Raw genomic sequence first — 27,526 nt, 5'->3', positions numbered from 1 at the left:
ATTAACTTGATGATTATATAGGCAGAAGGCAGTTCTCAAAAGACACAGAACTCTGGTAACACCTATAATCCTAGCAACTCAGGAGGTTGAGATCTGAGAATCATTGTTCAAAGGCAGTTCAGGCAGGAAAGTGCACCAAAAAATCAGAAATGAAGTTGTGGCTCAGATGGTAAAGTCTTGCTTACTAAAGCTCAGGGACAGCTCGTAGGCCCTGAATTCAAGCCCCAGGACTGGCACACGCATAAAAAGACAGAGAAAGTTCAGATCACAAGCAACAACAAGATATTTGTAAAAAGATCCCCTGTATTCTAAGAAATTAGAGCAAGACATTATTTAAGGAAAAAATAGTGTTAATGGCTGACCTAAGTAAAAGTGTATTTTAACAGGCAATATTAAAAGCACTCTTTGTTTTATTCCATCAAGTCTGCACAGTAACTATATGAAAGTTGCTAATATTGTTCAAAAATAGGACAATATTTCTATTTGTAAGTTTTGCAAACAAGCAGAAAAATATTTCTGAGAGAGTATACAACTTCCCTAGACCTAGACAAAGTTCAGGAACTATGCTAGGACTTAAATCACACTTGCACACAATCTTCCTAATGCTGATCCTAAAACTTGTGTTTCATCCCTTCACAAAGACATCCAGCCAAGGTCATTCTCTTTAAAAAATTGTTTTGGGTTCTTTTTTAACTGTATTTTTTTGTTGTTGTTGTTACTGGGGATTGAATCCAAGACATTGTACTTGTTAGGCATCTGCTTACAAATTTTAATAGAATTCTAACTCCTACTAGTGAGATACTTTACAAGTTTCATGACTGCAATGTTTATAAACGGCTTTTTTTGCCCAGTACTGGGGCTTGAGCTCAGAACCTCAAGCTATAATTTGGCTTTTGGCTCACAGCTGGCACTCTACCACTTGAGCTATTCTTCCTCCAGTCTGTTGATTATTTTGAAGATGGAGTCTTGTGGACTTGTTTGTTCAGGCTAGCTTTAAATCATGATTCTCCTGTCTCAGCATTCTGGGTAGGATACTAAGGATACTGTGAGCTACTAAACATAAACTTGCTTCTGTATAAGAAACTAGAGAGGGCTGGGAAGTGGCTCAGTGGTAGAGCTCTTGCTTTGCATGGTTGAGGCCCTGGGTTCGATTCCTCAGCACCACATAAGCAAAAAGAAAAAAAAAGCCGGAAGTGGCGCTGTGGCTCAAGTGGTAGAGCGCTAGCCTTGAGCTAAAGAGCTGAGGGACAGCGCCCAGGCCCAGAGTTCAGGCCCCACGACCAAAAAAAAAAAGAAACTAAAGAGTCCAAAATTTGGACCTTGGAATCCTCTTTTTGTGGTTTCTGGGACAACACTCTCCTGATTTGCTTTGTTTCCTAACTTTTATTACAAGTTGTCTTGCCAGACTTCCCCTTTCTTAGTTTAACTTCAAATCTTGTAGTCTTCTCTTAAGTCTCTGTCTGCAGTCCCTTTTCCCCCCTTATTTTCTACTCTATTTCCCCTAAGAAATCTCATCCACTTTCATGGTTTCCAAATTGTATCAAAATTAAGCAAATTTGTGTTCATTCAAGATTTATTCCAGTTAAATAAATAGATAAACTAATAATGAGCTTACCTGTATATGAGCAACTGTTTTTCCAAAAGCTTTTCTCTGCTTAACATAGTTCCTGGTTTCTTCAAACATGAATTCACAGGCTGAAATTGCTATATCAGCAATTAGTAGCCTTTCCTATAACCCAAAAATTAGGTTTTAAACATATTCTAATTACACAAATAATTTCAACATAATTTCAATTACAATAAATTCTGTAAATACCATTATAACTCTTTAAATCCATAAATGAGCATATGTAATATATATAATACATATAATTATATGTAATTTATAATTTATGGATTGTATTTACTGATATCTGCATATTGTATCATAATGTATCTGTAGAAATCAACATCTTAAAGGGCACAGGTTAAATTCTACTTAGATGAACAACACTAGCCTTAGGCAGCTTAATTTAATTACACTAAAATTAAATGCTAATTAATACATTTCACTTAAATGACACTACTCCTAATTCTTTACCCTTGTTTCATGTTTAGTTCATGTCATGGTAGTCACCAGACAAATCTACCATATAAGAGGCTGACATGTAAGACCCAGTAATCATTACTAAGCAACTACATGCCAAAAACAGATGTGGAAATGACTATGACTAAAATTTTTGGTCTGAATTTAACATCTTTACTATTTGACTCAGATATTTAAAAACTGCCAAGTGTTTTCAGTGATATTGTCTTACAAACTAAAAGCTCCTGTCCTGTGATTAACAAACTCAAATTATTCTAAGAACCATTCTAAGAATTGAAACACCTATATTCCTTCCTTACTTTGTAAGTTGTGGTTGGATATAATTGAGTTCAGTCATTTATATAGCTTATACCATTCACAGTTTTAAAATTTTAAATTATAGTCAAGTAGTTGGCTTTATCACTGGTTTTGCAAGCATTGATCTATATAGTTCTATATTATCCTAAAAGATGGAATCTTTATAAGCATTTCTAACCTGTGGAAGCTCTTGCATGAGGTAATAGAAGCCTTTATTCTCTTCTCCAAGTAGGGCACCAGCTGGCAATCGAACATCTTCAAAGAATAGTTCTGCAGTATCCTAAAAGGCCACACAATTAAAGTAGAGATGAGCTCATTAAGTTTCTAATAACCCAGTGAGGTATTTCTACAATGTCCAAAAAGAAAAAACATCAAAAGTCACACAAAAACTTATTGAAGACAAGTAGCGAGTAGTAAACCAGTAATTCACATTCATGACTACCATGGTAACTCACTGTCATTCATATTCTAATACTATCCAGTGCTCTAGGTACTTGAAAAAGATTTCTATTACATTACAGATAATATATCATATATATTATATGCATATTTATATTCATATTATTTATAAGATTATATAATATATATTACATTTTACATATAAGTATTATATATATAAAACATCGTTCTCTCAAATAGAAATATTTTCTTTTCTTTTTCTTTTTTTTTTTTTCTGCTGGTTGTGGGGCCTGAACTCTGGGTCTGGGCGGTGTCCCTCAGCTTTCAGCTCAAGGCTAGCTCTCTACCACTTGAGCCACAGCACCACTTCTGGCTTTTTCTGCTTATGTGGTGCTGAGGAGTTGAACCCAGGGCCTCATGCATGCAAGGCAAGCACTCTACCACTGAGCCACCTTCCCAGCCCTAGAAATATTTTCTTATTTCAGTTCTTTAATACATTTCATGAAGAAATAGCTTTCTACATTGTACTAATTTTGGCATTTCTAAAGCTGATGTTTCAAACACCTTGAACTATTCCCTTCCTTGACTACCAGAATGTGATAGAGTGGCATTAGTGAGAATAAACCTCCACTACCACTTATGAAAAACATATTCTAGGAATTCCACATAGGGAAGTATGTTTTTACCACATAAAATTCTTTATGTCTTTTCTGTGATTGAAACTAAACTGAATTACCTGAATATGGTTTCTATTATATCTTACCTGGGCTTTCAATCCCATTTTATGCAACTTCCGTCCCTTGATAAATCCTTTCATCCCATCTTCCACCAGAAAAAGGCTAATGCCGTGGGCAGGAGAGCGAGCTTCACGATTTGTGACAGCAACTACAATCACAACGTCACTTAACCACCCGTTAGTGATGAACACCTGCAAAACCCCAAGAACGTTATAATACTCTGCAATATTCACGCTCACATACGAGTAAGGATTGGGAAAAGCATACTCAACACTAAAACAGGTTAGGCATGCTTTATACTCTGTCTCTCCTGTTTCATCCCTTATTCCCAGAGCACCATCAGCATTAGCATCATGTTAATGTTAATTAAACTGCAAATGTTTTTCTCTTAGTAGGGTATAAAATGGTGATGGTTACTCTCATCAACTAACATTTATACTCTTATAAGAAAATCTGTACTCTGAAGTACTAAGGGCTTTTATACATATACATATATATTTATTTACTTATTTATTTATTATTAGTAGGAAATGAGTAACAAATGAAGGCAGTGGTGATGTTATTGTTAACACATTAATAAAAGTCCCTTGCCATTCTTTCCTACTTGGACTCATAGTCATTTCCTATTTACATTATCTATCCCCAATGTTTAGAAAGTTTTGTAGCAAAGAAGAGGCCATCAAGGACTTTTACAAATATATTCATATAAATATATTTTTCAAAAAACTTCTATTTATAATGGCAAAAAATGTTACTTCAGGGCTGGGAGTGTGGCTTAGTGGTAGAGTGCTTGCCTAGCATGCATGAAGCCCCAGGTTCGATTCCTCAGTACCACATAAATAGAAAAAGCCAGAAGTGGTGATATGGCCCAAGTGGTTGAGTGCTAGCCTTGAGCAAAAGAAGTTTAGGGACAGTGCCCAGGCCCTGAGCTCAAGCCCCATGAATGGAAAAAAAAATGTTATTTTATCACTTTGTAGCTGTGCTCACTCTGGCAGTGCATTTACTAAAAATTAGAACAAAACCACAACCTAAGATCTGAAAAAGGGTGCTAACAGAAGAAGAGGGTTGGGATACAGACAGGGATGAACAAGGATGAATATATGGTTAAAGTTGTTTGTGTGTATAAAAACAGAACAATGAAACCTGATAAAATTATTTTAAGAAGGGAAAGGGATACAAAAGAAGAGGTGAGGTTGTTACAGTGTGTGTGTGTGTGTGTGTGTGTGTGTGTGTGTGTGTAGGGGTGTGTGTGTGTGTGTGTGTGTGTGTGTGTGTGTGTGTTACAAACCTCTTCCTATACAGCATACACTAATTTTTTTTTTTTTTTTTTTTGTCGGTCATGGGGCTTGAACTCCGGGCCTGGGCGCTGTCCCTCAGCTCTTCAGCTCAAGGCGAGCGCTCTACCACTTGAGCTACAGCGCCACTTCCGGTTTTCTGGTGGTTTATTGGAGATAGGAGTCTCACGGTCTCTCCTGCCCGGGCTGGCTTTGAACCGTGATCCTCAGATCTCAGCCTCCTGAGTAGCTAGGATTACAGGCGTGAGCCACCAGCGCCCGGCAGCATACACTAATTTTTAAAGATGGATTAATCAGGGCACTGGTGGCTCATAATTATAATCCTTGCTACTCAGGAGGCTGAGATCTGAGGATTTTCGTTTGAAGCCAGCCTGGGCAGAAAACTCTGAGACTCTTATCTCTAATTAACCACACACACAAAAAGCCTGCAGTGGAGCTGTGATTCAATGGTAAAGTAGAAAAGTCTTGAGCACAAAAGTTCAGGGATAGTGCCTAAGCCCTGAGTTCAGCCCCAAAAAATAAAAATAAAATAGATAAAATAAATAAATGAATTAAAGATATAAAAAGAAAAACACCTTTAGTTCTGACTGCTGTGTGTAGCTGACAGTTTAACTGCAGAGTAATTTTTTTCAGTATTGAATCACAGAATTTGTACAATTGCACTCTAAAATTCAGTCTCTGAACTCTATTAACTATAGATAAAACAAGCAAAAGAATAGAAAAAAACAAATGTCAACATAAAAAACATAATTCACTTTAATATGCAGATCTCAAAGTGATAATAATCAAGCCAAGTTCTCCAAAAGTTCTTGGAATTATAGAAATCATAGATTCTGTTTCTCTGTTTCTCTCTTCTCTCTCTCTGTGCCAATACGGGGGCTTGAACTCAGAGCCTTTAACTCTTGCTTGGTTTTTGGGCCCATGGTTTATTTATACTTTACCATTTGAGCCATACCTCCATTTCGTGAACCATAATGTATTTTCATCATGGGCTGATTCCATTTTTAAGAAAGTTATGACAATTCTCCTTGTAAGTGGCCATAGTTTGTTTCTATTTTTTTGGAGGTGGTTATTTAGAGGCCACCCTGGCCTACATACTAAGTTCCAGGAGAGCCTGAGCTACACAGTGAAATCTTGTTGCAGAAGAATAAAAAAAGTCAGTGAGTAGTTCTGAGACATGGATAATGGTGGCCTGCTTCTAGAGAGAAAGGCTTGAGAAGCCCTTCACCTACCTTGCTTCCATTGAGAATCCAATCACTTCCATCTTTTTTTGCATTTGTTCTTACTCCTTGTAAATCACTATAATTGAAAAACAAAAAAATCATCAATAGATAAAAAAATATACAAGCCGGGCACTGGTGGCTCATGCCTATAATCCTAGCTACTCAGGAAGCTGAGATCTGAGGATCACGGTTCAAAGCCAGCCCAGGCAGGAAAGTCTGTGAGACTCATCTCCAATAAACCACTAGAAAACCAGAAGTGGCGCTGTGGGTCAAGTGGTAGAGTGCTCGGCTTGAGCTGAAGAGCGCAGGGACAGCGCCAAGCCCAGAGTTCAAGCCCCACAACCGACCAAAAAAAAAAAAAAAATTATACAAATGTTATGCAAAAAATGTATATGTGATGATTAAAACTGAATACCCCATTATATAATTTCTATTATTAGAGATGTTCACATAATTCAATTAAGAAAAATCATATCTTATTATAAAGATCTTCCATGAACAAGAATATGATTAAAATTACATAAACTAGGTAGTCTTCATAGCATACACAGAAGAACCCAAAATTTCCAGGCCATTATGCTAGAGATTATGTGTAGTACCTACCTGCCTCTATGTATGTTGGTCCATTCCTCTATATCTTTCCAGCAAAAACTTAGCTACTTTTAAATAGCTAAAAATAAAACATTTCATATATGTGTAGAAATATCACAATAAAACTCCTCCTGCATAACTAATATAAAAACATATGTAAGTAAAGATAAAATAATCATTTAAGACTATGCCTCAAATGCTATGTTTTTCTGAAAATCTTGCTTTAGAAGGAGAATATTTTTTCTAAATATAAAGGAAATATTTCTAATTAAAATATGAAAAATACAGACAGTACTCAGAAGGATAAATATGTCAAATAACTTTATCTCCCAAGTGTATATTTTAAAAGCATATATTCCTAATATTTTTAATAATATAAACATGTTTTTGAATTCAGAACTAGACATATGATTTTGATCTCTGAATAATATCTAATGTTTTTTTGCAAGGTGATTTTCAACTACATAGACTATCATCATATGATTTTACCATGACTTTAAAATAATCTCCTACTGGTGAACACCTAGATTTCAATTTTCATGAATATATTACAATATATGTGTATAAGTATTCTATATTTCTATTGGCAATTTTTTGTGATCATTCCAATGTATGGTCTTTGTATTTTTATACTCCATTGTGCTGACCGGTGTTACTTGTTTGTTTTGTTTGAGACATGGTCTATGTAGCTAAGGCTGGAAAGCTCCTGCCTTTTAATCCTGTGTGTTGAGACTATAGGCAAGTGCCACCATGCCCAACTGTCACAGTAAGCGGCAGTAAGCCAGGAGGGCAGCGGCCGCAGGACGTGGAAGCGGCATTTCTTCTAGAGAGTGTGTTTCGGCTGACACTCGGATTTGGGCCAAGTGACTTTGGCCTTCAGCATTGCATGCAGACGGGGAGGTGGTGGGCAAAGGACAGGGAATCGCCCCGGTTCTCTCTAGCCAGCCGGAGATTTGGAGTCCTGAAATGCACTCCTCCCAAGAGGCAGACGGCAATGAATATACAAGGGAGCAAAGAGTCGCAGGAACTGAAGAAAATTCGCGACTTGTACACACAGCCAAGCGCCCTTCCCCATCCCGCTCACCCCAGGCTGCCGGGCCAAAGCAGCCCAAGGCTGCGGGGACGCCAGGCCCAACGAGCGAGCAGGCTGCAGCCCCCAGACGCAGACGCAGAGGCCTCCGGGAGCGCCGGCCAGGACACCGCACCAAGGCACTGCCGGTGGCGAGCCCCCCAACCCCGGACCCGGGGAGCTCCCGCCGCACCAAGGCCGGCCTGTGGCCCGCGACCAACCCGGCAGAGCGGATGGAGAGGCTGGGTGGCTGGGTGGCGGGAGCACGGGTGGCGGGAGCGTGCGGCAGGAGCAGCTCCATGCTGCTCGGACCTGGCCCGCAGGGCGAGGCCAGTGCTGGTGGCGACCCGCAGAGCTGGCCAGCATCCTCACCCATGGAGAGGCACCGTACCTGAAGAGGACAACCAGGCCAGACCCTTCCTCGTCCCCTCACGCCCCTGGCTTTCCACGGGAGGCTCTCTGGGGGAGGGAAGTGGGGTGCTACTACTCTGCATCTGACTACCTGCATAAGAGAACAACAGACACCATTCCACTCAGGGCCAGGAGTCTGCCCCGTGACACCTGCCCATCCCAGAGGCCTGAGGCTAGTCCGCCGGGCCTCCCACAGAGGACGGGTCTAAGCGCCCAGGCTGGCCGCCGCTCCGCTCCCACGCAGCACACCACGCAGGACACGCAGGAGCCACGCAGCACCCTCACTCCGGAGGCCGGGCGTCGGTCACCCCAGCGCCACCCCTTCCAAAGTGGGCCTCCTCCACCCCGGAGGCCCCAATCTAGCCTTCCCAGGCCCCTGCAGGCGGGACCAAGCTCCTTTCAGTTAACCTGGGTCCAAGTACAGTCACAGGTGCTTGCTGGCCAGGGATCCAGTGTGGGCTAGTCAACCCAGTGTGGGCTAGTCAACCCAGTGTGGGCTAGTCAACCCAGTGTGAGCTAGTCAACCCAGTGTGCGCCAGCCCGGAACAATCCAGGGAAGGACCCCAGGGACGGAGAAGAAGAGGCGGAGGACAAAAAAACCATTAAAGGAATGACAGGAGAAAGGCAAAAACTATTTCAAGAGTACAAAGAAAAAATGACAAAGAAGATCCAGGACTCCCAAAAAGATACGGAGAAAAAACAGAAACACCGTACACCTCATTAAAAGATGAAATCAACATTATGAGAACTGATCTGAACAAAGATCTCAGAAGCATAAAATGTTCAACTGCCACAGTACAAACCACAGTAAAATACATATATAACTAAATAAGTGACATGGAAAATAGAATATCAGAAGTCGAGGATAAAACAGGGGAGCTAGAACAGAATGTCAAAGGTATGGAAAAATAAACACTCAGAACCTACCAAAGGGAAATCCAAGAACTGACATATTCAGCTAAGAAATCAAATCTACAATAATTGGGATCAATGGGGAGGGGAGGGGAGAATTTAGTAGTAAAGGCATCAAAAACCTATTCAGTAAAATAATAAAAGAGTACTTCCCCATACTTGAGAGAAAAATCTCATGCACTTAACAGAAGCATATAGAATCCCTAGTAGACAGGATATAAGAAGAAACACTACTAGACACGTCACAGCAAAAACATTAGACCTAAATAGCCAAGAACTGATTTTAAATGCTTCAAAATAAAAGCAGGAGCTGTACTACAATGGAAAGAAAATCAGAATCACTGCAGACCTCTCCACATAAACACTCAATGCAAGAAGAGCCTGGAATGGTATAATCCAAGCCCTGAAGATCAACAACTGCCAACTCAAATTGGTATACCCAGTGAAGTTATCATTTAGATTTGATGATGAAACAAAAACCTTCCATGGCAAACACAAATTAAAGGAATTTATGAACACTAAACCAGCTACAAAGAATACTAAAGAAAAGAATACAATCTGAAGAAAACAATCAAAACAGGGAACAGATCAGATGAAAATCACTAGAAGACCAATTTATTAAGTACAGGAAGACAAAGGAAACAAAACACAGGAAATCAAGAAAAGGGCAGGAAACATGACTCATCCCTCTACAATAACCTTAAACATTAACAGATGCAATTCCTCAATAAAAAGAAAGAGAACAACAGATCAAAAAACAAGATCCATCCATATATTGTCTCCAAGAGACCCACCTCACAGTCAAAGATAAAAACAAACTCTGAGTGAAGGGATTCAAAAAGATCTTCCATTCAAATGAACCCTGCAAGAAGGCAGGAGTAGCTATATTGATATCTGATAAAATAGAGTTTTCATTAAAATCAGTACAAAGAGGTAAGGAAGGTCATTATATATTAATAAAGGGAATGACCATGAAGAGAAAATCACAGTGGTCAATATCTATGCACCAAACAATGGAGCACCCAAATATGCTAAAATACTTTCAAATCTATAAAACAAGATAGACATGAATACAATAATAGTGGGAGATTTGATTGACCTCCCTCTCATCAAAGGACAGGTCAACCAAACAAAAGATAAGCAAAGAAAGAAGCCTCTGAACTAAATGACACCATAACCCACGTGGACGTAACAGACATCTACAGAGTAGTCCAAGTCACGTTCTTCTCAGCAGCCCAAGGAATATTCTCCAAAATACATCAAATCATAGTACACACCAAGAACCTAAGCAAATACAAGAGGATTGGCATAATCCCTTGTATCCTATTTGATCACACTATAATCAAACTAGTTCTCAACAACAAAATCTAATGCAGAAATCACTCAAATGCATAGAGGCTGAATAACACACTATTGAATAACACCTGGGTCACAGAAGAAATTAGAAATAAAAAAATTCTTACAATTCAGTGAAAACAAAAACACATCATAATGGAACCTTCTTGGATGCAGCAAAAGCAGCACTGAGAAGAAAGTTCATAGCCCTAAGTACACACATAAAACAGAAACCGCTCAAGTAAATAACCTCATGATGCAATCAAAACTGCTAGAAAATAAAAAAAAAAAATCAAATCTAAAACTAATAGATGTAGACAGCAAAGATTAGGGCAGAAATCAATGAAATGAAAACTAATAAAAAGAGATATATAAAATCAATGAAACAAAAGACTTTTTTTTTTTTTTTTTTTTTTTTGTCGGTCGTGGGGCTTGAACTCTGGGCCTGGGCGCTGTCCCTCAGCTCTTCAGCTCAAGGCGAGCGCTCTACCACTTGAGCTACAGCGCCACTTCCGGTTTTCTGGTGGTTTATTGGAGATAGGAGTCTCACGGTCTCTCCTGCCCGGGCTGGCTTTGAACCGCGATCCTCAGATCTCAGCCTCCTGAGTAGCTAGGATTACAGGCGTGAGCCACCAGCGCCCGGCTGAAACAAAAGACTTTTAAAAAATTAATAAAATTGACAGACCACTTGCAAGATTAACAAAAAAAAGAAGAGAGGAAATCCAAATCAACAAGATTAGAGATGCCACAAGAAATATTACAACAAACATCCAAGAAATCCAAATGATTATAAAGGACTACTCTCAGAACTTATACTTGGCTGGGCATGTAGTTTAGTGGTAGAGTGCTTGCCTAGCATGCATGAAGCCCTGGGTTTGATTCCTTGGTATCACATAAAGAGAAAAAGCTGGAAGTGTTGCTGTGGCTCAAGTGGTAGAGTGCTAGCCTTGAGCAAAAGATCCTCGGGGACAGTGCCCAGGCCCTGAGTTCAAGCCCTAGTACTGGCAACAAAGCAAAAGAAAACCAAAAACCCCCCTATCCTTACTAAAGAAGGAAAAGTTAGCAGAAATGGATGAAATTTTAGAAACATATAAACTGCCTAAAGTGAACCAAGAAGATATAAACCAGCCAAACAAACCAAAAACATGCAAGGAGATAGAGGAAGTAATCAGATATTTCCCAACAAGGCAAAGCCCAACCCCAGATGGATTCACTGCTGAAATCTGTAAGACTTTGAGATGAACTAAGGCCAATACTCCTCAAGCTTTTCAGTGAATAGCAGAGAGAGCAACCTCAAACTCATTCTATAAAGCAAATATCATGCTCACCCCCAAAACAGGTAAGGATCAAACAAAAGAGAACTACAGAACAATTTCTCTGATGAACACAGATGCAAAGCTGCTCAATAAAATATTAGCCAACAGAATCCAGAAACAACAACAAAAATCATACATTCTGACCAAGTAGGCTTCATCCCAGTGATCCCATTTGCAATAGCCTCAAAAAAACCCACAAAACCTAGGAATCAACCTAACCAAAGATGTAAAAGATCTTTCTAATGCAAACTATAAAAATCTAAAGAACGAAATCAAAGAGGACACCAGAAAATGGAAAGACCTTCCGTGTTCACGGACAGGTAGAATCAATATTGTAAAAAATGGCCATATTGCCAAATTCAATGCAATCCTCCTCAAAATCCCAATAACCTTCTTTACTTAGAAAAGACAAAAGAATCCAAAGTTCATATGGAACAACGAAAGACCTAGAATACCCAAAGCAATCTAGGCAAAAAAACAGTGCAGGCAGTATCATAGTACCAGATTTCAAACTCTACTACAGAGCTGTAATAACAAAGGTTCATATGGAACAACAAAAGACCTAGAATACCCAAAGCAATCTAGGCAAAAAAACAGTGCAGGCAGTATCATAGTACCAGATTTCAAACTCTACTACAGAGCTGTAATAACAAAGCTTGGTATTGGCACAAAAATAGACGTGAAGATCAATGGAGTAGAAGACCCAGAAATAAAACCAAATACTTACAGTCATCTGATTTGACAAAGGAGCCAAGGACATGCAGTGGAAAAAACACAGCCTCTTCAACAATCGGTGTTGGGAAAACTTTGCATCCATATGCAGAAAATTAAACGTGGATCCCTGTACCATGTACATCAAAAAAGACCATGCACCATCAAAAATGGATTCAGAGCTGGGTACAGGTGGCTAACGTCTATAATCCTAGCTACTCAGGATGCTGAAATCTGAGGAATGTGGTTCAAAGCCAGCCCAAGCAGGAAAGTCTATGATACTCTTATCTCTAATAAACCACCAGAAAACCGGAAGTGGTGCTGTGGCTCAAGTGCTAAACTTGAACTGAATTGCTGAGGGACAGCGCCCAGCCCCCCCCCCCCAAAAAGGGGGATTTTAAGACTTCAATATCAGACCTGAAACTCTGAAACTACTGCAAAAGAGAGAAGGAGAGATGTTAGAACTCACAGGTACAGGCAGGAACTTCCCAAATAGAGTGCCAGGGGCACAGCATACAGAAGAGGTACTTGACAAGTGGAACTACATTAAAATAAAAAGTTTCTGTACAGCTCAGAGATATATTTACTAAACTAGAAAGACAGCTAACCAATTTGAAAAAGATCTTTGCTAACAATAAATCAGACAAATGATTAATATCCATTATATACAAGGAGCTCAAGAAACTAACCATTCCCAAACTTAATACACCAATTACTAAATGGGCAAGGGAGCTAAGAAGAGACTTCTCAAATGAAGAGGCAAGAATGGCAGAGAAACACATGAGAAAATGGTTATTATCCCTGGCCATAAAGGAAATGCAAATCAAAAAGACCTTGAGATACTATCTTACCCCAGTCAGATTGGCCAGCATTTTGAATTATAACTACAAATGCTAATGGGGATGTGGGAAAAAAGGAACCTTACTTCACTGCTGGTGGGAATGTAAACTAGTAAAACTACCGTGGAAATCACTCTAGATGTCCCTTAAAAAAACTAAACATAGACCTTCCCTAGGACCCAGCCATACACCACTCCTTGCCATCTACACAGAGCATCATAAGCCAGGATATGATAAGGACTCCTGCATATCCATGTCAGCTGATGCACTATTTCACAATAACCAAGATATGGAAACAACCCAGATGCCCAACAATAGATGAGTGGATCCAAAAAATGTGGTACCTATATACAATGGAATTTTACACAGCCATTAGAAAGAATAAAATAATGTCATATCCAGGGAAATGGATGGAACTAGAACAAATCATGTTAAGTGAGGTAAGCAAAAATCAGAGAGTCAATGTTCTCCCTGATATGTGGAAATTAGATCTAAAAAGTACTAGGATATGACAAAATACACAGAATTCTAGGTACCCACATAAAGTGGGACCAAAAGAGGATAGTCTTAGGAGAGAATCACAAAGGTACAATACTCAAGTGCCTCCTCATATGTATGTAAAATAATATACATACTGAAATGAATTCTTAGTTTTTTTTCTTTTTGTTGTTGTATTCTTTACCTTATTATATACAGCTTATTCATATCTGGGGAAGGGTGGGGAAAGGCACAGAATCAGGAAGAAAAAGGGTGAAAAGTGCATCAGTGAAGTGCACTGGGTATATTGGACATTCATGGAAGTGAACTATGCGGCTCAGGGATGGAGATGGAGAGAGGGAATGGGAGAGAATGAGAGAACAGATGACACTGTGCAAAAGGAAATATACTTATTCCTGGATGTATGTAAAGGTAACCTTGCCGTACATCACCTCTAAAAAAACAGTAAACTAGAAAAAAAAATTGAATGTGAATCACATTTTAAGGCTAGATACTATTGTATTTTAAGGCAGTATTTTTCATGATTACTAAGAAGTATCAGCTCCTAATATTTGAACATGATTTATTAAAACATTTCTTCTATACAGAGACATATCAAGGTAATAAAAGTAGTGATGTACTTTAGTGGATTTTCTGTAAACTTTTAATGGTAAATATGAAACTGTTGATGGCAAATATGAAATACTGAAAACGGAGTAAGGATATACCAATGATGTACAAGGAATTTAGATCCTTACAATAATCCCATTAAGTTTTATATCTTATGTTCACTGATATAGACATTGAAGCTCAGAGATTTTATTGAAGATAACAACAGCTCCAATACTCCACTAATCTGCTCTATGATAAACAACTTATTTCTTATGTTCTGCTCTCAGTACAATAGATACCTTATTTCTCATTTTCTGTTTTTTTCCTAACATGTGAACCATAATATCCCTATATTCCATTCAGATTACTGAAATCACAGGAAAGCATTTTTTTATTTTTTATTTTATAAGTATTGTATTGTGAAAATACCATTCAGAGGGGTTACAATTACATGGGCAAGGTAAAGAGTACATTTCTTATCAAGCATTGTTGCCTCTTCCTTTGTTTCCCCTTCCCATCCCTGACAGGAAAGCATTGATAAAATGCTAAAGTATCATACAAATAAACTATATAAGGAAGTTGCCTAGTACATGGAAGGGGAAGAGTCAGTAAAATTCTAGGTGATTTCCAGCAATTCTAACCTTTTCTATACAGCCCAAACAAAGAAATACACAGTGCCAACCCAGTCTAATTGAAGAAAAAAAAATGTTCCATCTTCTCTGTTATTTCCCTCATAATTTTCATCTTTTCACCATAATTTCTCATCATTTCTTAGCATTCTCTTACTTCTGAAATATTCTTTCAGTCTTCAAAGATCCAGAAACATATTTTAACAGCCTGCTCAACATTCAGGTGAAGATCACCTCACATTTAAAATACATTACACTGATTACCTTACTTATGTAACTGTATCCCCTCTATACATCACTTTGACAATAAAATTAAAATAATAAAAAAATAAGATGAAACTTATTGCACTGAAGAGTCAACAGATATACTTTCATTTATGTAACATTTTGTTGATGCTGCAAACGCATATATTAAAATGACTTTTTTGTACACAAATGTCTTTTCCCATTGAAATTTTAAGTTATATGAGGCTATGATTAATGCTATGTTCACTTTTGTCATATATCTAGCTTAATCTTTTATAAAATTCAGTCATCCCCAAGGATCAAAAGAGGATTGGTTGCAGCACCCTTGAAAATATCAAAATTTATAGATGCTTAAGTCCTATACACAACAATGTAGTACTTGCATATAATTTATGCACATCTTCCTGCATATTTTAAATAATCTCTAGCATTTAAAACACCCAAGAAAATGTAAATGTCATATAAACAGTTACTATACTCTATTGTTGAGGAAATGACAAGAAAAAAATGTATGTATTTGATGCTGATGTGACTAGTTTTTCTAAATATTTGAGATTTGAAGTTGAATCTATGTGCAGAACACAGAGGTAATGAGAAACAATGAACATACTTGAAAAGGTATCATCTACTAGGGCACTGATTCCAAGAGATCAAAACCAAAGAACACTGACTTTACCTTCCAGCTCCAGGTTCTGTCATTGCTATGGCCCCAATACATTTGCCCTCAGTCATCCGGGGAATGAAGCGTTCAATCTGTTCTTTTGAGCCATAGTTTGCAATATAGGGCATGACAATATCCGAATGAAGACTGAAACCTGGGCCTGTACAATTTGAATATGCTCTAAAAACGAAGCAGAAAATGTAAAATAGTTAACAGCACAAAATAGTTTTAATTTTTCAATAAAAGTAACTATAATAATAACAATGACATATAAAATAATATAACAACAAAGTATAAAAGATCTTATCCTATTGTGTGGTAAAAGTCTATGTCCTCATAAATCTATGACCTTCCTGAATACTTTCCCACCTTGTTTTTGCTAGTCTTTTTTTTTTTAATTGTGAAAATAGCATACAGAGGGGTTACAATTACATGGGCAAGATAGTGAGTACATTTCTTATCAAGCATTGTTGCCTCTTCCTTTATTTCCCCATATCATCGCTTCCCCTCTCCACCCCCACCCCCCACACGCCTACCACCTCCTACCCCCCACCCCACCAAAGTTGTAAAGTTCATTTTTTGACATAACGTCTTGTACACCTCATTGTTGTAATGGGTCCACCTGTAATCCTATTTAAACAGTTTGTTTTTTCCCTTCCCCTCCACAAATTATATCAACATCAAATACAGTGAAAGCAGGGCTTATGCCCTGGGGGAGGTACACACAAAGCAACAAAGAAATCATCTTATAAATATATTGGAAACAATCGCAACAAAGAAAAAAACATTTGAATCCTTATCTTGGGGTTCATTTCGCCCAATATCAACTTGTCTGACAGTTTCTATTTGTCTCAGACACATACTAGTTATTGCAAATAAGGGAAACCATGGGACCTATGTTTCTTTGTGCCTGGCTTATTTCACTTAATATAATTTTTTCCAAGTCTTTCCATTTCCTAACAAATGGGGCAATGTCATTCTTTCTGATGGAGGCATAGAATTCCATTGTGTATATATACCACATTTTCTTGATCCATTCATCTACTGAGGGGCATCTGCATTGGTTCCATATCTTAGCTATGGTAAATAATGCTAAAATAAACAAGCTGTGCTGGTAGCTTTAGTATGGTCTTGTTTGTGATCATTTGGGTAAATGCCCAAAAGTTGGATTGCTGGGTCATAGGGCAGCTCTATGTGGAGTCTTTTGAGGAACCTCCATACTACTTTCCAAAGTGGTTGAACAAGTTTACACTCCCATCAACAATGTAGTAAAGTTCCCTTCTGTCTACATCCCCTCCAGCATCTGTTGTTATTAGAGTTCTTGATTATAGCCATTCTAACTGGGGTGAGGTGGTATCTCAATGTTGTTTTGATTTGCATTTCTTTTATGGCTAGAGAGGTTGAGCATTTTTTCATGTGTCTATTGGCTATCCTTCTTTCCTCTTCAGAGAAGTTTCTCTTTAAGTCTTTAGCCCACTTATTTATCAGCAGTTGTTTCTTTGAGTATTTGTTGTTGGAGGATTTAATTTTTTGAGTTCCAGGTATATTTTAGATATGAGACCCTTGTCTGTTGTATGGCTAGTTAAGATCTTCTCCCTGTTTTTGCTAGTCTTTTAATTGCTTGTTCTAACATATTTGCTGTGCTCTATAAGCTCAATAAATGCTTAATGAATTAGGAATTAAAATATTGATCACCCATAATTCTATTACTCTAACATATTTTCATTTTAGCAAACAACATCTTGGATAGATTCTATTATAAATGCAGCCAAACTGTGAGTTTTTCACTTTGCTATTTTCTTCTTACCTATCTTCATTTTATACCTTTATTAATTATAATCTTAAAAAGATAATGGTTAAAGGCATGGCTGCCTTTAACTGCCTACAAGCTCAAGACTGAGTTCAATCCCCACTGTGAAATAAAAGTAGCTGCAAAATATTCCAATTGTTTAGTATATGTTCCATAATACACTTATAATAAATTCACTCACCACTGGACATTTAGATTGCTTTGAAATTTGGGAGATTATGATCTAACAGTAATTTCTAGTGTGGCAATATAAACATAGCTTCTATTTTTCCTATTTTATTTTGTCAAGATAAAATCTCCAAAATGACATACTAAGGAAAGAGCAGGAATATTTTAATTTTTCATATATATTTCCCTTATATTGCCACCAGCAGTATATGAATATACTACAACAACTGTAGCAACACTAGGTATTTAAGATATATCTTCTCACTGAAATTGTACATATGTAAAATGATACCTCTAGGCTAATTGACTTTGCTTTGTACTATGAACATTTGTGTGTATGTTTGTGAGTGTGTGTGCCAGTCCTGAGGCCTCAGAGCCTGGGTACTGTTCTTGAAGTTTTGTGCATCAAGGCCGGTACTGTATCATTTGAGCCACAGCTCTACTTTGACTTGGTGGTTAACTGGAGATAGAAGTCTCATGAACTTTGAACTGTGATCCTCAGATCTCAGTCTCCTGAGAAGCTAGGATTATAGGCATAAACTACCAGTACCCAGCTAGGATGAACATTTTTCATTTTCAAAAACTGCGCTGCTTTTTTTTGGGGGGGGGGGTCCAGTTGTGGGGCCTGAACTCTGGGCCAGGGCGCTGTCCCTCAGTTCTTCAGCTCAAGGCTAGTGCTCTACCACTTGAGCCACAGCGCCACTTCCAGCTTTTTTCTTTTTGCTTATGTGGTGCTGAGGAATCGAACCCAGGGCCTCAGGCATGCCAGGCAAGCGCTCTACTACTGAGCCACTTTCCCAGCCCATGCACTGCTTTTTTGATGAATTATTACTTCAAATCTTGCTCACTTTAACTGAAATGATCGTTTATTCTTATTTTTCCATTCTGATGTTGTTTCAAATATTTTATTAAAGGAGGGAAAACATATAAACCAGCCCCCAAAAAACTATCTCATTTTTTTTTTCTATTGGTCAGTAGTGGGTCTTAAAATCAGGGCTTAAGCCTTATCCCTGAGTTTTTTCTTCTCACGGCTAGCACTCTACGACACTTTGAGCCACACAGTGCCACTTCCAATTTTCTGGTGGTTAAGTAGAGATAAGAGTCTCTTAGGGACTTTACAGTCCAGGCTAACTTTGAGCTACTCTCCTCAGATCTCAGCCTCCTGAGTAGTTAGGATTATAGGAGTGAGCCACCAGTGCCCAGCTATCTCATTAATTTTCAACAGTATCTATCTCAAGAACTTCAATAGGATTTTATCTTCTTACATCCAAAAAATATCCAAGAGTATATGAGTAATATAATCTGTCACATTTTGCATTGAATTTTCAATATTCCAAGAATATAAGTAAACATTTTTATTATTATTTCACAAAGGTGAATTTATAAAACAGATTCAAGTTCAAATGTTTTCATACTTACTGCTCCTCCCAAGTAAGAGCTGTAGAGAACAAGTCACCACCAATACCACCATGTTTCTCTGCAATGTTGATACCCAGCAGTCCTTGCTTTCCAGCTTTTTCCCAAAGCTCTCTACTCACTTCTCCAGCTTTCTCCCACCTGCAAATAATAAATGTATAAAAATAAAGCAAAGTTCTTTCAAATTATTTTAATGGCCACAGTTTGAATTTACAAATGATTCTGTGTAGGAATGCCTCCTTCATTTATGGTAACTCAGACACTGACTGGCCAAACCTTCCACTTCCACCTGATTTCGCTGTCATTTCTCCTTCTTTTCATTCCTGTTTGCTACTTTTTGTCCTTTGAACTCAAGGACAGAGTGCTGTCCCTGAGCTTTTGTTCTCAAGGATGGTAGTCTACCACCTGACCCACAGCCCGGCTTTGAGCTTTTTGCTGGTTAATTAAACACAAGAGTCTCAGACTTTCCTGTCCTGGCTAGCTTCAAACTGTGATACTCAGATCTCAGCTTCCTCAGTAGGTAGGATTATATGCATAAGCAACAGATGCCTGGTGTTTAGTATTATTAATATTCATATTATTTGATACGAATATTAATATTCATCAATAGTCATTGGTATTTGTTGATGACATGGTGTTTCACTTAGCATAAGTTTAGTTGTGACATGTGGTCTTAGAAATTTGCCCATGTCTTTGTAAAGTCTATGTATTTACTTAAAAGCTAAGCTCACAGAAAAAGCATACCAAAGCCAACAAAGTGCAAAGTAGTCTCAGTAAATTTAAATAACAACAGCAGGACAGTAAAAACACCTTGCAGCGTGCATCTGTCAAATGAATTTCTCATTGTGACAACTCAGTTGTCTTCTTCACTACCATTCTACTTTACAGTAGGAAGGAAAACCTAGTGCAAGAATGCTAAATAAGTACTCTATTCTTAAGCTATATCCCAATTCCAGCTTTCCTTTGAAAATGGAAATGGTGAAATGAAGAAACAGGTGGCTAGTTAAGTGATAGTGAACAAATCTGCAATTTCTTACTTTTGAAACATTATATATAGTTAAGACATAAGGTATTTGAAGATACCAAGTAGGAAAGAGTTTAGAAATAAACTTATTTTTACATCAAGACCTCATTCAACCAAAATTTAAAAGTAGTGAAGAAATAAACTTTCTCCTAGAAGAAATTATACTACAATTCTCCTTATAGTCTAGCTAATTTGGCATTCTAGCCAAAAACTATTCATTAAAAACTTACTGTAAGCTTATTTGATTATTCTACTGTATTCTTTAATTGGGGGGGGCAGTAGTGGGGCTTAAAGTCAGCCCTCACACTCTTCCTTGACTTTTTCACTCAAGGATGGTGCTCTACCACTTGACCCACACCTCCACTTCTGGCTTTTTTGTTGGTTAACTGGAGTTTCATGGACTTTTCTGCCCAGGATAGCTTCAAACCACAATCCCCAGATCTCAGTTTCCTAAGTATCTAGGATCATAGGTATGTTATAAGCTACTAATATGGCTCAGGAAGCTTATTTTAAACAACATCTAAAAATCATTGTGCATCCAGACACCAGTGGCTCACACCTGTAATCCTAGCTACTCAGGAGCCTGAGATCTGAGAACCACAGTTCAAAGCCAGCCTGGATAGGAAAAGCTATGAGACTCATTAACAATTAACTAGAAATAGCTGGAAAGGAGCCTGTGGCTCAAGCATTAGCCTTGAGCAAAATTTTAAGCTCAGTGTCCAGGCCCTGAGTTCAAGCCTGAGGGCCAGAACAAAAGAAAAAAGGAAACAAAGAAACCCAATCTCAAAAAATAAAGTTAATTTAAAAAATTTTAAAGTTCATTCATTTAAACAGATATGAACAGGGCTGAGGATAAAGTGTGGAGAAGGGTAAATGCCTAGGATAAGGGAAGCTCTGGCTTGAGACTTAGCACCACAATAAATAAGTAAATAAATAAATAAGGTATGACTTAAATGAAGAATCCTGGAACTTAAGAACATTATGAAGTAAAAATTATTATTAAAGCACAAAACACTACTTTTTATGTACAACAAACAGTATTCAGGAATTTTTTGTATATTAGGTGAAAATATGTTACTTACTCTGAGTGATAAGGAATCACTTCTTCCTGAAAGAACTTCCTTACACTTTCTCGGAAAATATCATGTTCTGAAGAAAATATTCTTCTAATTCCTATGTCTGTTAATTTTTTAGCAGAAGATGTTTCTAGACGGTCTTCTCCTCCAGAATGAGAACATCTTAAAAATATTCATTAAAAATTAATCATTAAGCAATTTATCATTCATGTAGTCTCCACTTCTAAATTCTTTTTTTTTCCACTTCTAAATTCTTAAGAAGGATAATGACCAGACATAACTACAGGCCTGTCACAAGATACATGAATTCAATTATGAAAAATTCAAACAGTACAACAAAACAATACTGCTAAGTTTTCATGTCACATAGAATAGTTAAAATAGTGCAAAAGCTTCAAAATTAGCATATCCAGAATCACACAAATGATACACTGCCACATTACATTGCCAGTGTGGGTATAAACGTAGTGTTTTCTCTACTCCCTGTTAATGCTCCTGCCACCAATGCTCCTGCTGTTCTACAGAGACTGTTTTATACTTCCTTTGTTTAAAGTTCTTCAGCTTTCTTTTTCCTAAGGTCCCCCTGGAGGGACATATCCATTGCACATTTTCAAAGTCACATCTAAAAGAACTTTTTTTTCTAAATTACTTTATTGATGTTTTAAAGGTGATATACAGCAGGGTAACTTTTACCTACATCAGGGAATAAGTATATTTTCTATTGCATAGTATCATTTGTTCCCTCCTTCTAACCTATTACCTCCCTCCCCTCTCCACCCAGAGTGCATAGTTCACTTTCCTGGATGGCCTGTACAGTTGGTGTGCTGCACTGCTGCACTTTTTCATTGTTTTCCCTTTGATTCTGTGCCCTCCCCGCACACTCCCCTAGATGTGCATGTGAATACACCTATGTAAGGCAAAAAATACAGTCATTCGCAAATGAAAAAACAAATTAAGAAATAAAAGGCCTTTGTTTCCATATCTTTGGAGTTCGTTTCAGTATGTGTATTATTTTGTATATATGTGAACAGGTGCACCTTTGTGATTCGCTTTTAAGACTATCCTCTTTTGGTCTCACTGTATGTGAGTATCTGGAATTCTGTGTAATTTGTCATGAGTTCTGGAAGTAATTAGTCCACTCAGATATTCAATGTCCTGGGAAAAAAATCTTGTCCATTTTCAATGATGTGCACAATGACTCCTATGACTTGGATGATAGATTCAAGCAAATCCCAAATCCCATCTGTACAGTGGTTTGCAACAGATCCACTGACAAGATGTTGGTCATCATGGAAGACCATGAGTTCTAGAGAGCAGATCAAAGACTTGGCTTAAAGGTTTTCATGTTCAGCCCAGCAACAATTGCCTCTTGTAGGGCCAAATCACTTTTACAGACAAGAAATTGAACACCATTCTGATAGGGATAAAAAGTTTGATCTGTCAACCTTCCTTCCACTTACATAGGTTCTTCTGGAACTTGATATACCAAGCAACTATCTGGACACTAGTGATGGGTCCTGCCAGGTCAAAGTACAGCCAATCACCCACAGAAAAGACCTCTGAAAGTCCCTGGTCACTATTTAGGTCTGGATCGGAAGCATCTGGCTGCAGCAGTGGTCACATAGTTCTTCCCTTTCATAGCTACGATAGCTCCTTCTAGCAGGATACAAAGACATGACTGATGTATTAGGCCTTCTGGTACTGCTGAAAATTTAGTAAACTAGTCCTGGCTTTTTACTGCTGTGTCCCTAAAATAATCATATATTTAAATCCTTTTCTGTTTTACATTAACTTCTGATTTGGTTTCTCTCTCCTAGATTCTGCTGATTTTCTTTTCTTTTAAAGTCTTGTCTAGAAAAGACATATTTCATGTAATCAAACTACACATTAAAATGTGTTTCTAAGGTCTAATTTAGTTTAATGTACTATTATTAAATATTTTTGTTTGTTGACACGTAACCTTTTTACTTCTGTACTTTGGCTTCTTTTCTCTTTGCTCAATGCTTTGGACTAAATTACATTCCACTAACATTCGTAATCTGAAGGCCTAACCTTTAGTGGGACTGAATTTAGAGATGGATTTGGGGAGGTAACCAAGGTTAAACAGGTCAAAGGATGAGTCATAATCTGATAAGGCTGAGGGTCCCATAAATAAGGAATTGATTCTTTCCTTCAAGAATAGGCCATTTGATTGGGCTGGGAAGGTGGCTCAGTGGTAGAGCACTTGCCTTGCATGCCTGAGACCCTGGGTTCGATTCCTCAGCACATAAGCAAAGAGAAAAAAGCCTGAAGTAGTGCTGTGGCTCAAGTGGTAGAGCGCTAGCCTTGAGCTGAAGAGCTGAGGGACAGAGCCCAGGCTCAGAGTTCAGGCCCCACGACTGGACCCCCCCCCCAAAAAAAAAAAAAAGAATAGGCCATTTGAAGACGCAGTGAGAAGGATGCAGTGTCTACACCAGGTCTACACCTTATGAGGAATTTGGTTGGGTAGCATCTTAATCTTAGATTTCTCAGTTTCTAGAAAGGTAAGAATTAAGCTTTTGTTGTATTAGCCATCTAGTACAGTACTTCACTCAGACAGCCCAAACTGACTAATATAAATTCATTTAGTGCCATTTTGTTTTAGTTTTACAGCTTCATATAACAGAGATGCCTTCCTACACCCCAACCCTAGGGATCAAACCACACATATATTAGCCAAGAGTTCTAGTGCTGAGCTACATGCCCAGCCCAAGATGCCTTTTAGGTGGTAAACATGAGCTGTGAAAAACATTTAGTATTACACTTTTTATACATTAGTTGGCCTTCAATCTTCATGCATTTTCCTGGTTACTACTGTGTCATCATTTTATGTTGCTCATTCATTCATTCATTTTGTTAACATGATTTCACTGGCTGTTTGTTCTGTGACAAGCACTGATCTACTAACTTGAGATATAAGTTAGATCCAAAACCCTTGTTCTCATGCTTGCATTCTACTCAAAAGAGATCACATAACACTAACTCATGAACACCATAAATAAGCAAATTATGTAGTATGTCAGAAGATGACAAATAGTTCTTGGGGTGAGCCAGGAACCAAAGCTGTAGTAAAAATATTGCAATCAAGGCAGGTAAAACCAGAGTGGAGAAATATATGCAAATACTTGAAGGTCAAAGGGTTACTCAAGTTTATTTCTGCAATAAAAAAAATTATAGGATGAAAGAATGCCTAGAGAAAATGCTACAAGTCTAAATGCTATGTGTGGTGTTCTAGAAAACATAAAGGCCAAGTATGGTTGTAAGAATAGTATACATGAGGTCACATATAATAAGACCAGGACATGCAAAGTATGTAAAAGATCAGTCACACTGATCTTTACTGTATCCCTATATTCACTGTATCCCTATAACTAGAATATAGTGAACTTTGGCACTGATGGCTCAGGCCTGTCTAACTACTCAAGAGTCTGAGGATATTAGTTTGAAGTCAAGCAGAAAAGTCTACAAGCCTCTGTCTAAAATAACCAACAAAAAGCAAGACTGGCTGGTCATCAATGGCTTAGGCCTATAATCCTAGCTACTCAGGAGGCTGAGATCTGAGGATCACAGTTCAAAGCCAGCCTAGGCGGGAAAGTCCATGAGACTCTTATCTCCAATTAACCACCAGAAAACCGTGGCTCTGTGGCTCAAGTGGTAGAGTGCTCACCTTGAGCTGAAGAGCTCAGGGGTAGGGTCCAGGCTTGTAGTTCAAGCCCCACAATAGACAAAAAAGGCTGACAGCATGATCTGTAAGCACAAGCACCCTGAATTAAACCCCAGTATAGGCAAGAAAAAAAAATGCTGAGACTATGAAATTAGTTTTCTTAAGAGAGTGAGTCATTTATCAAATGAGTAAGTAACAGAACCAGAATTTGCAGGCAAGCCTGCCGGGATTTAAATATTATTTATTGCATATTATAGAGACATATCCGGAAAGTTTTTAAGTAAAATACATTAAGGCATGGGAAAGTAAAAGAATAGTGAAAGTGTAAAGACTTCGAGATCAAAGATAGTTGAAAGAATATGCAGAAGAAAAAAAAAATTAAACCACTTGGAAACAAGTTTGATGGCACATTTCTTTTCTTTCTCTAGCAGAGGCGGGGAAGCTTTTTCTGCCAAGGGACATTTATACCTATCATTTACAGGCCATTCAAAATTGTCAATAAAGGCAGACAGGTGTAGGCAGCAGACAAGGTGCAGATAAGCATACTTCTCTTACTGAGTTTCAAAATGATTTTTCTAACCTTAGGGCCTGGCAGTACAGAGTAAGACATCGGTACTAAATAAATCGGCCAGCCTCTTCCCTCAACAAACCACTCAACTCACAAGCTAGGTTCTAATTACTTTGAAGGCCTCATTTACATTTTAAAAAGAAAATCTCCACTAGCATATTCTTTTAACACATAATCTCAGGCCTCACTCCGGATCTGCTGAATGAGAATCAGAAATAAAACAAGATCTTCAATGATTTGTAAGCACGTAAAAGTTTAAGCTGTTTATAATAGAACTGTAGCCAGTAACCCATTTAGAAAGTCCCTCACGTCTTCCCTTTTCCTGTATTCCCTTTGTGAGCATAAGTTTTCTTCCCATACTTCAACCAAAATAACTGATCTTTTCCCAAAGACCGTCTTAGAGCACAAAGGAGTCGTGATGCCAGTAAGTTAGAAGAGCATTGTCTTCTAAAGTTCTGGGGAAAACAGCAGAGAAGCCTGGCAATTTAAGGTCTCCTTAACCAAAGCTGTTCCAGGCCTCCACAAGTGTAAGCATTGTCTTACAGCTCTATTAGTACTTTATACTTCACAACAATGTGGTAATTGGCTACTTTATGAGTTAGGCCACCCCCTCTAATAACGAATCATAATAGATGTTTTCAGTTTGCTTATCCAGTGAATGGGCTCAGTACATCAGATGGCATCGGAGCCTTTGATCTTGTTACAAACGTCTCTGAGCCACTTAGCTCTCCCCTTTAATCCCTTCACACTTAATTACTTGAAGGATCCTGATCGTAAATCTAACGCTAATTTCACTGGCAGAGCCTAGGCCCTAATCTTTCGTGTCCGGATTATTTGTCTTGGATGCTTCCGTTCCGCGTGGCCACGGGCGAAGTCCAGTTTCCAGGTTGAGAACCAGGTGTCAGTAGTGTGCCAAGTCCACTAACTAGGCTAAAGGTCACCGGAGCGCGGACGCAGCCGCGCCCTTGTCTTGGAACCAAACTTCCGAAAGTGGGCTCCCGGGGGCGGGGGGGGGGGGGGAGGGACGGGCTCAGGACCCAGTGCCCGGCCCCAGGACCCAATGCCCGGCCCCAGGACCCAATGCCCGGCTCCAGGACCCAATGCCCGGCCCCGGGACCCGAGGGGCACTGCGCCTTCCCGGGGGTCGGCCCGGGGTGGGGGCGACACGGCTGACACCCCGTTTCCCAGCGCCAAAGGCGTTGACACGCGACGGGCGCGGGCCTGACCGCATCTCCCGGCCTGGTCACCACGGTGGGTGGCGGGGACCCAGCTCTGGCCGGGGTCGGGGCACGGAGGCCACCTCGCCCCCGCCGCCCCACGGCCGGGCCCGGCCCGGCAGCCCAGGCCCGCACTCACCTCGCGGCGGGCGGCGCGCGGCGCGCACAGCGCCCGCCCAGGACTCGCAGGGACCCACGGAGAAGGCGCGCGGCCATGGCGGGACGGCACGGGGGACGCGGCAAGGCCGAGGACGCGACTCGGACGCTCCGGGGCGTCTCCTCGCCCGCGGGACGGACAAGGCTGGGTGGGCGGACCCGCCGCGGGACCGCCCCCAAGTCCGAAAACACCTCCCCCAGCCTCCCCGGGGCCAACGCCGGGCGCGCCCACTTCCGGGGCCGAGAGCCCGGGAGGCCCCTTGGGCTCGGCACCCCCAACTTCTCGCGAGACCCTCCCCGGCTTCTCGCGGGACTCCAAGAAGTAACAAAGTTACCTTTGCCTGGCGCCTCCGGAGTTCTAAGATCGAATCCATTGTTTCTCACCTTGGGCCTCCGGATCGCTCCAAGAAGCAGCAGAACGGACCCCAACCCATAACCGCAAGACGTTCACTGGAAATCCAGTGAGAAAGTGGTCTACTTAGCGTGGACAACTGTACTGCTTTCAAAGATGTGTGCCACGATCGTTTTTGTCTTGCAGAAGTTGGTTTTCTTAAATACATATA

General features: G+C 39.3%; 1 protein-coding gene across 1 annotated transcript in view; it reads right to left on the bottom strand.

The window, feature by feature from the left end:
* The window catches only part of Acadl (acyl-CoA dehydrogenase long chain), a 37,606-nt gene extending 10,576 nt beyond the window's left edge, over positions 1-27,030 (bottom strand). The window contains exons 1-8 of the mRNA XM_070017843.1: positions 26,947-27,030; positions 21,347-21,502; positions 19,244-19,381; positions 15,862-16,026; positions 6,047-6,113; positions 3,546-3,710; positions 2,562-2,663; positions 1,616-1,729 (exon numbers count right to left, since the gene is read on the bottom strand). Coding sequence (XP_069873944.1) covers positions 1,616-1,729; positions 2,562-2,663; positions 3,546-3,710; positions 6,047-6,113; positions 15,862-16,026; positions 19,244-19,381; positions 21,347-21,502; positions 26,947-27,023 — 984 coding nt within the window. The 5' untranslated portion in view covers positions 27,024-27,030. The remainder of the gene's footprint in view (positions 1-1,615; positions 1,730-2,561; positions 2,664-3,545; positions 3,711-6,046; positions 6,114-15,861; positions 16,027-19,243; positions 19,382-21,346; positions 21,503-26,946) is intronic.
* Between the last annotated feature and the right edge of the window lie 496 nt (positions 27,031-27,526).

The sequence above is a fragment of the Dipodomys merriami genome, unplaced genomic scaffold (genome assembly GCF_024711535.1).
Source record: "Dipodomys merriami isolate MVZ:Mamm:240054 unplaced genomic scaffold, mDipMer1.0.p SCAF_1, whole genome shotgun sequence".
NCBI lineage: Eukaryota > Metazoa > Chordata > Mammalia > Rodentia > Heteromyidae > Dipodomys > Dipodomys merriami.
The sequence above is the reverse complement of the archived record's forward strand: the minus strand, read 5'-3'. Positions and strand labels throughout refer to the sequence as shown.